Raw genomic sequence first — 15,005 nt, 5'->3', positions numbered from 1 at the left:
TTAAAGTTTTAAAATAGATATGCAATGTGTTCCTTGGTCTGAATATCTGCTTCATTATATAACCACAGGAAAATCTGATTATATATCATTGCTACGGTTTGAAAGTGGCCCCTCCTAAATTCTTGTTGCAACTTAATTCCCATTGTGATGGTATTAGGAGGGAGGGCCTTTGGGGTAGTGGTTGGGTCATGAGGGTGGAGCCCTCATGAATGGATTAGTGCCTTGTAAAAGGCTAGAGGGAACTAGCTGAGGCAGTTTTTGCTCTCCATTCTTTCATCACGTGAGGACACTTAGACGGTGCTATCTATGAGGAATGGACCTTTACCAGTCTTTGAGCCTGCCAACACCTTGATCTTGCACTTCTCAGCCTCCAGAAATAAATTTCTGTCCTTTACAAATTACCCAATCTCAAGTATTTTGTTGTAGCAGTACAAACGGACTAAGACAATTATCTTTCATCAAAATCTTGAGGTCTCTGGAAGTAGCTGACATTAATTAGTAGAACTTTTCAATCAAGCACTTACTTCTATAATGGCTGTATTAATAGCTGTTTGTAAAGCCACAAATCCTCTATTCCAGTATTTGGTCAATGTACATGAAAACTCACCATATCCATCCCAGCAATGAGCTGTAAGCACAAAGAAAAGCACAGCCAACATTATGGGACGAGGGCAGTTGGAGAATATGAAACAAGTATTGAAAAGAAAACAATCTACAGGAGACTCTACCAGTAAACTTTTTTGGTGGTGGTGTTTCGTTTTTGTTGTGGTTGTCTTTTTTTTTTGAAGATGAAGTCTCACTCTGTTGCCCAGGCTGGAGTGCAGTGGCGCAATCTCAGCTCACTGCAACCTCCACCTCCTGGGTTCAAGTGATTCTCCTACCTCAGCCTCCCAAAGCTGGGATTATAGGCACAGGCCACGCTGTCTAGCTAAATTTTGTATTTTTAGTAGAGACAGGCTTTCACCATGTTGGCCAGGCTGGTCTCAAACTCCTGACCTCAGGTGATCCGTGCACCTCGGCCTCTCAAAGTGCTGGGATTACAGGTGTGAGCCATCATGGCTGGCCCACCAGTAGACTTTTAACTACATAGAAAAAGGAAGTAAATAAATGAAAGTTTTTAATAAAGCAATTTTATTCTTGCAGACCACAGCATGCTTAGAAAGTCTTAGAAAATAAAAAGGAGATGAAAGCAAACACTCTACTCCAGCCATAATGGACTCCTTGTTTCTTAACATTCTCCATAGCCTCTTGGCAATCTATTCCCCAGGCTGTATCTGGAGTGTTCCCCTAATTTTGGAAACCAAATTACACTTTTGCCCTGATTAAAGTGACTCAGTGGCTATTCCTTGCCTAGGTTTACAAGATGCCACAGGAGGTAGCACTTGAGTGACTTCAGCTTCACTCTCCCATTATATTCCTTTTCATGTTCCTTGTTCAGCTATACTGCTCTTCTTCCAGATCTAGGAACAGATGTCCTTTCTCACCTCAGGGCCTTCACAATTACCTTTCTTCTATCTGAAACACAATGCTTCTAGCACCTCACACCTGCTATTCATTCTGGTCTCCCTTTAAACATCATTTCCCCAGGTAGGACTTCTCTAATCCCACTATTAGGAACCCCTGGTCTAAATGCCTATGAAACACTTTTTCTTGTACTTGTCATTAATTCTTCAATGTCTGTCTTTGCTGCTAACCTGGAATCTCACCTGAGGCTGGGGCCTGTCAGTCTTGGTTACTCATGTGTCCTTTGACACATGCATCTGCACGCTCAACACATATATGTTGGATAACTCTACAATTTTTGCAGTCATCCTGTAGTAGGAACATACGATTGACCTTGAAATAAGTTCAGCAATGAAATGGGCTTTCCCTGTTTTCTCATGTGTCATTGAAAGCATCTCTGTTTCCCAACCTCCTCTGTTCTTTATGTTGAAAACATGAAAAATTCCCTAATGATATTTGATATGGAAAGTCACCTGAGAAATCTTCTTTCCAAAGTGGACTGTTATATCCCTGGAAAAATATTAACTTATAAGAGAAAGTTTCATTAAAGATGATTCCCATAGCATATGGTAAATTTTCCAGAAGTATTTCGTCCATGTGTGTTTTATTTGGTGCCCCAATGACACTTGTTCCTGTGAATTACAAGGTAAAAATAGACATAGAAAATTGTAACAGAGTTTTGCCACAACATAATGTGATATTCAACTGTTTCCCCATATAATTTCATTAGACTTAAATTAAAATCATTTTCCATTTAAATCAATTTTAACCCAAATGCAAGAGGGGAAATTTAATGGTTTAGATTCTACAGTCAGAAGACATGCATAAGAATTACATGTTTTATTTTCATAATGACAAGTATCAGGGCAAGTTTTAGGTACATAAAGAAAAAATTGTGCCAAATTAAGTATGCATAAGAGAATCAGAGTACAAAAACAGAAGTAATTGTTGTAGTTACTATACAGTCAGGGATTCCTTATTTCAGATTTACTGAAGCAAAGACAATTTATACGACCTTTGCCTTCTGCAGAAAACAAGATTTTTTAAAAGTGACTCTATTTTCAATAGCCAGGAATTTCACTTGTCAGGAATGGAGGATTAAAGAGTAAATAGCCAAATTGCACCCAATTTGCCCGTGAATGAAATATGCATTTTGCTTATTTTGGTTACATCATAATGATCTCATTTAGAATAAAGACTTTTAAAGATGTTTACTGATTGTACTATATTCAGAACAGAATAATCATCAGATTATTCATTTCTACTTTTCAAAGTTATGAAATTACTGTTCAATAACCATGACCTATTTTATTTATTTAGATTTTTTTCCTGAGATACAAATCTTAATCATTGTATGCCATGTTAAAAACACACACAATTTTCAATGACTATATTCCTTCTAGATACTATCCTGCAAATCTAAAAGTATAAATCTGGGTTTAGTTATATTCCAGTAGAAATATGGACCTTCCTAAACTGGACTCCCAACAAGCTGAAAATATTTCAAAGGCTAGTTGTTGTGAGAGAAAGCAATAATCTAACCAGATTTGTATGCTATTTTAGTACTTAAGTTATTAGCATAATATATGACTGTAACTTCAAATTAATGTGTAGACAACTTATCAACAGTATATAGACATCTATCAGTAACTCTTTTTTTGCCATGAGTACACCTACCTTTCAAAAGAGGAGCATGTGCAGTTTTATTCATTATCTGCTGGGTTAAATTAGATATTGGTGTATACACAACCATTAAAGAAGAGCTATTAAATTTATCTACCCTTCCCAGATTCTGAGGAGCCATTCCAGGAAACTGGACATTTCTCATGGAACTGGAAAACAGAGCAATACACAGTCCTAGAAGTATTGAGAGGCCCCATTCCTGTAATGCATATAAAAAGAAAAACAATGAATTAAGGTTGCGTTCACTTAAAGATCTCAGTTAATACAAAATACTGTTGAAAACAAATTCCAATTGTGCTATACAGTTATGTTCTCTCTGCTCTCCAAGCTTCAGAGCATGGAGAATCAAATGAAAGATAAATACTGAGACAGTAGCCACATTTATCATTCTCTAATACTAGAACAAAACTTTTGCATTAAATCATGAACTCCTGCAGAAGCCGTCATAGAAACTAATGGAGTGAATAACAGGATGACAATCTCTATATGCATGGGCAGCTGACTATAGAATTTATAAGACATGGAGTATCCTAGATAGAGTTTATGGTGGCAAATAGCAATATTTTGACCAGTTGTCATATCCTTGTATTGTAAACTAAAGAAAATGAAAAGGAACTGGCTGGTGGAGGCTACTACTATTGCTGTTCACCAATGTCAATCATCATTACCTCTTTGGCACCATGCTAGACTGCATTCTCAGCCTACTGAAATTAAGTGGAACCGAATGATTTCCTGGACCACAGGATATGGGCAGAAGTGATATGCATCACTTCCAGGCCTCGTTCATGGACATATACAACTTTCTATATTCTCACTGTCTTGGTCCCACTATTTCCTGATCTTATGACTGAATGCAGAGGATCCTCTAGAGGTCTTCAAGGTCCAAGATGGTGGCAGAGGTCCTGGATGAAGCCTAGGTGCCTGAATGATTGTGTGGAGAAGATTTCTTCACCCACCCAACCTACTTTACTTCCACTCTCAACTTTCATTAGACCATGAGGAGTTAAAAATAAACATTTGCTTGTATCCTCTTTTATTTCATTGAGCAGTGCTTTGTAGTTCTCCTTGAAGAGGTCCTTCACGTCCCTTGTAAGTTGGATTCCTAAGTATTTTATTTTCTTTGAAGCAATTGTGAATGGGATTCACTCATGATTTGGCTCAGAACATTCCATGCTCATGGGTAGGAAGAATCAATATCGTGAAAATGGCCATACTGCCCAAGGTAATTTATAGATTCAATGCCATCCCCATCAAGCTACCAATGACTTTCTTCACAGAATTGGAAAAAACTACTTTAAAGTTCATATGGAACCAAAAAAGAGCCCGCATCACCAAGTCAATCCTAAGCCAAAAGAACAAAGCTGGAGGCATCACGCTACCTGACTTCAAACTATACTACAAGGCTACAGTAACCAAAACAGCATGGTACTGGTACCAAAACAGAGATATAGATCAATGGAACAGAACAGAGCCCTCAGAAATAACGCCGCATATCTACGACTATCTGATCTTTGACAAACCTGAGAAAAACAAGCAATGGGGAAAGGATTCCCTATTTAATAAATGGTGCTGGGAAAACTGGCTAGCCATATGTAGAAAGCTGAAACTGGATCCCTTCCTTATACCTTATACAAAAATTAATTCAAGATGGATTAAAGACTTAAACATTAGACCTAAAACCATAAAAAAACCCTAGAAGAAAACCTAGGCATTACCATTCAGGACATAGGCATGGGCAAGGACTTCATGTCTAAAACACCAAAAGCAATGGCAACAAAAGCCAAAATTGACAAATGAGATCTAATTAAACTAAAGAGTTTCTGCACAGCAAAAGAAACTACCATCAGAGTGAACAGGCAACCTACAAAATGGGAGAAAATTTTCCCAACCTACTCATCTGACAAAGGGCTAATATCCAGAATCTACAATGAACTCAAACAAATTTGCAAGAAAAAAATAAACAGCCCCATCAAAAAGTGGGCAAAGGATATGAAAAGACACTTCTCAAAAGAAGACATTTATGCAGCCAAAAAACACATGAAAAAATGCTCACCATCACTGGCCATCAGAGAAATGCAAATCAAAACCACAATGAGATACCATCTCACACCAGTTAGAATGGCAATCATTAAAAAGTCAAGAAACAACAGGCGCTGGAGAGGATGTGGAGAAATAGGAACACTTTTGCACTGTTGGTGGGACTGTAAACTAGTTCAACCATTGTGGAAGTCAGTGTGGCGATTCCTCAGGGATCTAGAACTAGAAATACCATTTGACCCAGCCATCTCATTACTGGGTGTATACCCAAAGGACTACAAATCATGCTGCTATAAAGACACATGCACACGTATGTTTATTGCGGCACTATTCACAATAGCAAACACTTGTAACCAACCCAAATGTCCAACAATGATAGACTGGATTAAGAAAATGTGGCACATATACACCATGGAATACTATGCAGCCATAAAAAATGATGAGTTCATGTCCTTTGTAGGGACATGGATGAAATTGGAAATCATCATTCTCAGTAAACTATCGTAAGGACAAAAAACCAAACACCGCATGTTCTCACTCACAGATGGGAATTGAACAATGAGAACACATGGACACAGGAAGGGGAACATCACACTCTGGGGCCTGTTGTGGGATGGGGGGAGGGGGGAGGGATAGCATTAGGAGATATACCTAATGCTAAATGACGAGTTAATGGGTGCAGCACACCAACATGGCACATGTATATGTATGTAACTAACCTGCACATTGTGCACATGTACCCTAAAACTTAAAGTATAATAATAATAAAAAAATAAAAAATAAAAAAATAAACATTTGCTGTGTTAAGCCACTGAGATTTGGGCTAGTCATCTACGATTAGCCCACCTGCTTGATGCAAACTGACTTTCAGTGGTGTTAGTTGATCATAATTCTTAAAAACAATTTTTGTGTAGAAAATTCATGTCCTTGAAAATAAATCCACAAAATTAAAATGTCTCCATTTCTTCTGACAACATTTTTTTTGTACTTCTTGGCTCTAAGTGTATAACATTTGGTAGTAGCTCTAGCAGTTGCTGTAATTTACCATATAATTAAATGTTCACTTAATCTCTTTTTATATGAGTAATTCTTTTAGTCTTTAATAATTTTATGTTATTCTTCAGTCTCTCAATTCAACAAATACAACTAGAGAGAACTGGTAAAATCAATAAATCCCATCTACTAATTAAAAGAGAACATAAGAGAATCAGTAGGTAATGAAACACTGTAAGAGTGCTAACTGTGGAAAGAGACAAATTTTTAAACATACCAATAAGCTCTCTCTTTTCATCCTCCATTTCTTAAGAAAATTCTTGCACAGAAGTGCTTTGGTTTGCTGATACACGCTTTTCTGTTTCATATTCATTTAGCCTATTCGCTGAAGGAGAAAGTAATCATGGTGGAACACAACCTAGAAAAAAATAAGTGTAATAAGAAAAACCTTGATCATAGTGTTGAGGAAAATATTTACTACCTTTAAAAAGTGTAAACATGAATTTAAAATATTATTTCAACAATTTATGACTGTAAAATTTCACCTCAAATATTTCACCTTAAGCTTTTTAGGGGAGTGGGTGATGGTGGGAAGGCAGAGTGATTATTATCACAATTTTGCAATAACTTGGAGTACTGAAATGGAAAAGCTGTAATTCAACTTCAGAACCTATAAGATAATTTCACATTTTTGGCCTTGTATGAGAGAACTTTAAGTACATGAATAGAGTGATTAAATTAATTTCATCCTGTTAACAGCCATTTCTTGTTCTTTACATTTAAACTGAAATCTCAGAGCTAATCAAATTAACATCAAAAGTCTGATTACTTAAATTTGTCTGAATAATAAATTACATCCACTAGATACAACCTCAATAAAGTGTTTTCTTGTAATTTTGCCTTCAGATTGAATCAACTTTTATGAAAAGAGATAGGTTGTAAATCATAATCCAGGCTCAAACTACTTGAAACTTGATTCTGAGATACAGGAAGAATAAAGCAATTTCTCTCAATTTTCTGAATTCAGAAGTCCCTGAATAACTAATGAAACTACAAAATTAGCTTTAAAAGGAGCAAAAATAAATCACACGGGAAAGTAATTTTGCCCAAAGATTTGCAAATTAAGAAACACAATTTGTTTTCTTTTCTGTAACCTCAAAATGAAATTCTTTCATATTTTTACATCAAAATATTCAGATAATTCTCCCTCAGCTAGCACAGAAGCAAATTTTTTCCATTTTTCTATGTCTTACTGTTACAATCTACACAATAAAAAGTGGTTGGGAAAAAGCAGAAAAATTTAGTCTTAGGTCTTTAACATAAAACACATAAGAATTGGGAAACATCTGAAAAATAGATTGATTTTAGCAGTGTCCACCCACATATTTGGCACAGCACAACAAAATAGAGCTTTACTTACTGTCAGGAAAATAATAAAAAGCACTCTAGAAACACTGTCAAAACCAGTTCTCTGTTTGTCTAGGTAACGATTACAACTTCTTTATTGCTGCTTCTTCATTTTTTCTTTAAATGGGTGCCTACTCCAGCAGCTCTTACACAGCCTGGTTTCTGAAAAGGGGTGTAGCCAGACCAAGCTGTACATGATGAACTTGTTTTGTTTTCTGTGTCTCTTTCTCCCTAAGCCAATTATTCTGCAAGGAAATGACTGTTCCGTGGTTGGTTGGGAATAAAATAAACTCTGTGTTTGTTCACTTAGCCTTTCAACTACGGGGATAAGGGGGAAAACGGTAAACAAGGAAAATGGAACTAGTTCTTCAGAAATGATGAGACCAAGATGGAGGCAGGAACAAGAAAGAGTAAAAACAATAACTAACCAAACAAAGCAGTTAAATTTGTATAAGAAATCTGTATCTATTTTCTTTTCACTACTGATGAATAAACACAACTGCCAGTTAGTTGTATATTTAACTAATTCAGACTAAGTAAGCAGAATATTCTGGAGCTGATTTTTTTTCCTAATAAAGCTAAGCAATCCATAGTATGCCTTGGAGAAACTCCTAGGACAGACAAATGAAGAATTTTTAACAAATTTGTTGCTCCCACCCTCTTCACAGTGGATGCAGGATTTCATAATACATATGAACAAAATAAGCCAGTGGTTTGCCCAGGTCTACAAAACATATAAAAAGATTCAGATAAATTTTTGTGCATGAAGACTAGAACAAACTGAAACATGTTTAATTCATATAGCATAGTCTGTCTCTCTCTGCTCTGTAAAGAGTTGCAAACTTTTCTTGACCTGCCACAGTGAATGGCAAAACAGGAAATCAAAGTCCATGAATTGGGAAATCTCAAATATTTGACATGGCTCCCAATCCGCAGATGTTAATAATCATAAAGCTGAGAAACTTTCTGGAGCAAAGCAGATAATTTAAACAGCAATGACAACTACAGCCACGATACTATTATGTGCATATGTGTGTGCCTGTGTGTGTGTATACATATATATATAAAATGTATATATATATAGTGTATATATATATAATGTGTGTATATATATAATGTGTGTGTGTATATATATATAATGTGTGTGTTTTGTGTGTGTGTGTATATATATATATACACATATATATATACACACATATATATATATACATATATATATAATTTCTCTCCTTGGCAATTACTTCTGTTTTTAAAAATAGTCAACAGTGAAATGCCACTTTTTTTACATTGAAAATTGGCACAAGCACCGTTAATAAAGGTGTTCTAAAGTTCTCATGGGGTGTGGGAAGGGAGGTCATAAACACTTAACATTTTGTAATAGTAATATAACAAAACTCAAAGTTACTTTTAAACCACCTGGAATACAGTTAAGGCTTTTATGAATTTTTTTGTTGTTATCATTGTTTTAGACCCTTTATACTTTATTTTAGGAATCATTTTCATTCTGCCATTCTTATAATTGTATCAAAATTCACAGCTACAATATCAATGATAATTATTTAGATTAAATATATTTATTAGTTTCATTTCTTACCATTGTTTCTTGTGTATGCTTTCTCTTCCTTTTTCTTGACCTGTTTCCTCTTATTTATTTTCATTTTGGGAGGCTGTTTTCCTTATGTAATGTGACAATTTCCCCACAAATGGTGATCTAATATACTAAAGTGCCCAGCCTCCAGCTAGAAGGGCATGGAAGTGGTGGGTAAAATATATCCCCAAATTGAATTTCCAATATATAGTCAAATTCAAAAAACGAAGAAAAAAGATGAAGAATGTAAACAACAATGGAAGAAACAAAAAAAGACAGAAAGACATGTTTCCAGGTGTTAAAACTGAAAAGGAATTTAAAGTTTCCCTTAAGTTGTGAGTGGCATTTCAGACACTCCAGCAGTTCAAGGATATACTGGACTGAAAACCAAGCCTCAGGTGTTTTAATGACCCTCTGGCCTGAACTTGGTCCTTGAAAGTTTGGTAAGCTGGAGTTCATATTCCTGCAGGAATCCAGAGGGTTTATAGGACTGTCCGGTGCTAAAAACAGACTAGGAAAATTTCACCTACAACCTCAGGGGAGAGCAAAGCTGTATTCTCTGCCCAATTTCTGGAAGACAGACAGACAGACAGATAGTAGATAGATAGATAGATAGATAGATAGATAGATAGATAGATAGATAGATAGATAAATTGCCCATAGAAAATGAAACCACAAAGTATGTAGAGCATGTATCAGGTACAAGAGACAGGAGAAGGATCTGAATTTATTCTCCCAGTATAATAACCTGTCCAGAGATGTATTACAGGAGTTAAACACTCTGGAGCCAAACTTGTGTCCAAATTCTGGCTCTGCCATGTACTAGCTGTGTGACCTTGCACAATCCACTTAACTCTCACGCCCTCAGGTTTTTTACCCCCCAAAAGTGGAAAAACAACAGTATTAATAGATATATAAGGTTATTGTAGGGGTTAAATTCATCTATGTAAGTACATAGAAAAATGAGGGAAAATTGTAAAAGCTCAAAAAATGTTATTTGCTGTTACTTCCCCTCCTCCTCCTCCTCCTCCTTCCTCCTCTTCCTTCCTCCTCCTCTTACTATCCTGGAGTGTCACAGAGAAAACACAAAAATTCCATAAAGATACATCCAAATTTCAGAACACAAAGCAACAGAGGTAAAAGAAATATTCCTCCCAGAAGATAAACTCATAATCAAAAGTCTAACATGAAAACAAATCAGTAGGACAAACAAATGAGACTATTAGAAAACTTAAGAACTAAGGGGGAAATTATTGTGAGCTAAGCAAGCTCTCTCAAATGTGACTAATACAAAATTCTAAGTAGTAGTATTTTTAAGATCTTCCCTTTTTTTTTTTTTTTACAATTATGTGTGTTTCTTTGGGGAACTTTGCTGATTATCGCACTTGGATTGATCATTCTGTAGTCTAATTTTTCTCATCTGGCCAATGATTTTTTCCCATTAATGACCAATATTAAAGAAGTCTAGATTCATCAGTATGGTGCTTGGACTCTGCTGGCCATTGATTAGGTCAGTAATAATTTCTCCTTCCTTCCTTTCTCTTTCTCTTTTTTCTTTTCTCTTTCTTTCCTTTCTCTTTTCTTTTCTTTCTCCCTCCTCCCTCCTCCCTTCCTTCCTTCCTTCCCTTTCTTCTTTTTCCTTTTTTTTTTCCTGACAGGCTAACCCCTTTTTTCCTTCCCCTTCATTTCTCTTTGTAAGACAGATACAAGGTTCACCAGAAACAAAAGTCCTCTTCACTTCAGTTACTACCACAGCCTGGAGATGGTTTTGGCTGAGTAGCCAGGGTTCTTGGTAGGACTTTTTTCTTTCTGGGTGACCCCCTAGACTGGTTGCAAGTGAAAAAAACACAACAACAAAATGAAACCACATGGTAGAATGATCATGAGGCTGAGCATTTTCTTCCTTGACTGAACTCTCTGTTCTGTTCAGTGATATTACAGGCTTTCCCTTAGCTGGATCACGATTTCATAAGTCCCCCAGCCAAGGTCGAAGAATGCAATACGGGCTTTCAAATTTCTCTTCACTTTCCACCTTTCCCAATCTAATCACAGATTGGAGCAGTATGTGCTAGCTCCTGGCATCTTTCTTTAGTCTACTAAATAATTATTTGGGATGTTAACAATGTTATAATAAGAGCCTGGGACCTTTCTTAGTTCCATTTTAGCTGTATATTTCTGCCATTTTTTTTGTTTATAGAAATGGGCACTTCACTTGGCATTACTGCCAACAGTCTCTAATTCCTTCCTTTCTGGGTAAATTTCTGGACAGCTAGGGATGGAATGCATTGGTACAACTCCACACAATGACCCAGACATTCTAGGAATATATTTGAAGTGATTACATAGATAATTGCTGTAATGGTTAATACCCAGTGTCAACTTGATTAGATTGAAAGACACAAAGTACTGATCCTGGGTGTGTCTGTAAGGGTGTTGCCAAAGGAGATTAAAACTTGAGTCAGTGGGCTGGGAAGGGCAGACCCACTCCTAATCTGGGTAGGCACCATCTAATCAGCTGCCAGCTCGGCCAGAATAAAAAGCAGGCAGAAAAACGTGAAAAAGCTAGACTAGCTTAGCCTCACAGCCTACATCTTTCTCCTGTGCTGGATGCTTCCTGCCCTCAAATATCGGACTCCAAGTTTCTTCAGCTTTGGGACTCGGACTGGCTTCCTTGCTCCTCAGCTTGCAGACAGCCTATTGTGGGACCTTGTGATTGTATTAGTTAATACTACTAAATAAACTCCCATATATATATATATCTCCCATATATATAAACTCCCATATATAATATATATATATGAGTATATATATATATATGGAATGTACACACACGGAATGTACACACGGAATGTACACACACGGAATGTACACACACGGAATGTACACACGGAATGTACACACACGGAATGTACACACGGAATGTACACACACGGAATGTACACACGGAATGTACACACACGGAATGTACACACGGAATGTACACACACGGAATGTACACACGGAATGTACACACACGGAATGTACACACACGGAATGTACACACACGGAATGTACACACACGGAATGTACACACACGGAATGTACACACACGGAATGTACACACACGGAATGTACACACACGGAATATATACACACGGAATATATACACACGGAATATATACACACGGAATATATACACATGGAATATATATATGGAATATATATATATGGAATATATAATATGGAATATATAATATGGAATATATATATATATATATGGAAGAATGTTGCATGTGTATCTTTGGCAGGGTTCTCTAGAGGGACAGAACTTCTGCAGCATTGTTTCTAACAGGAAAACTGAGAAACAACCTGTATATCTTTCAATTTATTCTCAACTAAAAAGTTTTGGTACATCCAAACACTGAAATACTACATACACACTACAAAAAAAAAAATTGACTTAAACTGACATAGGTATACAATAAACAAGGAAGGTGTGATGTTCGTAGTATGATGTTAAGTAATTATATAACAGTAGATATAATATTATCCTGTGTGTATATGATAGAAAAATGTATTAGCTAAGAAAGAGTATTTTCCAGTTTAGATTGTATAAATACTATAATTTTTATGGCAAAACATGTAAGATTTTAAAAATTATATTTTTTAAAGTTAAATGAATGGAATTCTCCACTTTGACAATTTTTAAGTGTACAATTCAGTGACATTAATTGCATTCACAAAATTGTGCAACCAGCACCACTGTCTAGTTCTCAAATTTTTCATCAACCCAAACAGGAATTCTGTAACCATTAAGTGATAACTCCCACTCTCTCCTCCCCCTAGCCGCTAGTAATTTTTAATTTCTTTCTGCCTCAGGGAATGTGCCTAATTTGTTAATAGATATTCCATATGAGTGTAAGCATACAATATTTTTCCTTCTGTGTCTGATTTATTTCAAGCAAATTTTGTTTTATTATATTTTTGCCACAATAAAAAACATTAAATGGATTGAGACACTGAGAATTTATGGGCAATAACTGTATATTCATTTTATTTGCAACAGTTGTTTTTTTTTTTTTTTGCCCAATCTAACACAATCCTGCTAAATTTTCTGATTCATTTGCTTCTGTATTCATCCAATCAATGTTTCATATTGCTCTGCTGCAAAATCTGCTTGTTGGAAGCATGTGAAAGTCAGCAACTGCATGTCAGCTCTGCTTCCATCAGGCCTATCTTCTTACCGCTGCTTCTGACTTTAGGGTGGTTTCTGTGGCAGTGGTCCTCCTGTCACTTTTGGAACAAGACACATTTTGCATTGAAGTTGTTGCTTGCCTGACGTCCTATCTTCCCAGGTGTTTCACAGGACACTTTTAGGCTGACTTTTTCAGTTGGGATTCTGAAACCACAGGTTGTACAAGAAGCGTGGTGCCAATATCTGCATCCAGTGAGGCCTCACACTGCTTCTACTTGGCAGAAGTGAAGTGGAGCCAGCAGGTGCAAAGATCACATGGTGAGAGAGGCAGAGAGAGGGAGAAGATGCCAGGCTCTTTTTAACTACCAGTTCCCCTGGGAACTAACAGAGTGAGCACTCACTCATAATTGCAAGGACAGCACCAAGCAATTCATGAGGGATACATCCCTATGACCCAAACACCTCCCACTGGGCCCCACCTCCAACACTGGGAATCAAGTTTCAACATGAGATTCACAGGGTCAAATATCGAAATGATAGCAGACGGATAATGACTTTTTTTTACAGGTCAGAGAATAAAGTTATATGGATCTTACGGAAGAGAGAGAACCATCAGTTGATATCTTAACCACTTACCTTAAGACTCTAATGAACAAAACATAAGAAAAGTCCATCAAAGTTTTATTTCTAAGAAATAAACTTGCATATAACCCAAACATAACAACTCTGGTATTACATCAATACAGCTATAACATTAATGCAGCAATTATATAACACAAAAGTGCTATAATGACATGGGAAATGTTCATGAACTGTGAGGTGAAAAGATACAGAAAATGACTATGCCTACTGATACTACCTTTGAAAAAGGATCCATAAAAAATACATTGAATATAAGTTGGCTAAAGAAAATATTAACTGTGGTACTTTCTTACAGATTATGGCTATCTTCTTCCATATAACTTCAATATGTACTAAAATTCACATGCATTTATTTTATAATCAGAATGTCATTATAATTAAATGTTATGCTGTGCCATTTCATCAGTTTATCAGACCTTCTTATAGTCAATGTCACATTAAATTAGAATCCGAGTAAATAATGCTTAAAAATAGCTGATACATTTGAAGTTCAGGCTAAAAAACTCATATTTTTATTTGTAAAATGTTCTCAGTGTTAGCTTTATTGATAATAACCGAAAACCAACCTAATATTGTATGATTTTTAAATTATTTTTAAGCACAAAATAGACCCATGTTGGGGATGAATAACATGTCTGATTTTGTTAATTTTGTCTACTACTTTTCCCTATATTTCCTTGTTTCCTTCATCCTAAATTTTTAAAAATGAAAACTTTAATCATTATTGAATGTTTATTAAATGTTTTCTTTTGTTAACTGAAGTAAAAGGAAACATTCTTGTAGAATTATGGAAACTAACAATGTAGTAGGACCTAAAATTGAATGTTAGGAGGTTCTTCATTTTAAGGGTCTTCCTGTGGGAGAAGTTTCCATTGAACTGTTGTATCAATTTTATCATCAACATTTCCCAGCTCCTGCTCTTTACAGAGTTCTAAGAATATCTAAGTAAGAGAAAATAAAAAAGATACAAAAATGTCA

General features: G+C 36.0%; 2 protein-coding genes across 6 annotated transcripts in view; both read right to left on the bottom strand.

The window, feature by feature from the left end:
* Positions 1–15,005, bottom strand: part of ABCA6 (ATP binding cassette subfamily A member 6) — a 71,148-nt gene that overhangs the window by 56,017 nt on the left and 126 nt on the right. Inside the window, exons 1-5 of one of the 5 annotated variants that reach the window (XM_063706148.1) lie at positions 7,637–7,864; positions 6,494–6,634; positions 3,181–3,385; positions 1,977–2,135; positions 525–628 (exon numbers count right to left, since the gene is read on the bottom strand). In XM_063706148.1, the coding sequence (XP_063562218.1) occupies positions 525–628; positions 1,977–2,135; positions 3,181–3,385; positions 6,494–6,589 (564 nt within the window). In that variant the 5' untranslated portion in view covers positions 6,590–6,634; positions 7,637–7,864. Of the gene's footprint in view, positions 1–524; positions 629–1,976; positions 2,136–3,180; positions 3,386–6,493; positions 6,635–7,636; positions 7,865–15,005 lie in introns of those variants that run through there. The other 4 variants (XM_063706149.1, XM_063706146.1, XM_063706144.1 and 1 more) reach the window with 4 other exon arrangements.
* The window catches only part of ABCA10 (ATP binding cassette subfamily A member 10), an 80,914-nt gene continuing 79,958 nt past the window's right edge, over positions 14,050–15,005 (bottom strand). Inside the window, exon 39 of the mRNA XM_063706150.1 lies at positions 14,050–14,968. Coding sequence (XP_063562220.1) covers positions 14,870–14,968 — 99 coding nt within the window. The 3' untranslated portion in view covers positions 14,050–14,869. The remainder of the gene's footprint in view (positions 14,969–15,005) is intronic.

Source organism: Gorilla gorilla, chromosome 4 (assembly GCF_029281585.2).
Source record: "Gorilla gorilla gorilla isolate KB3781 chromosome 4, NHGRI_mGorGor1-v2.1_pri, whole genome shotgun sequence".
Taxonomy (NCBI): domain Eukaryota; kingdom Metazoa; phylum Chordata; class Mammalia; order Primates; family Hominidae; genus Gorilla; species Gorilla gorilla.
The sequence above is the reverse complement of the archived record's forward strand: the minus strand, read 5'-3'. Positions and strand labels throughout refer to the sequence as shown.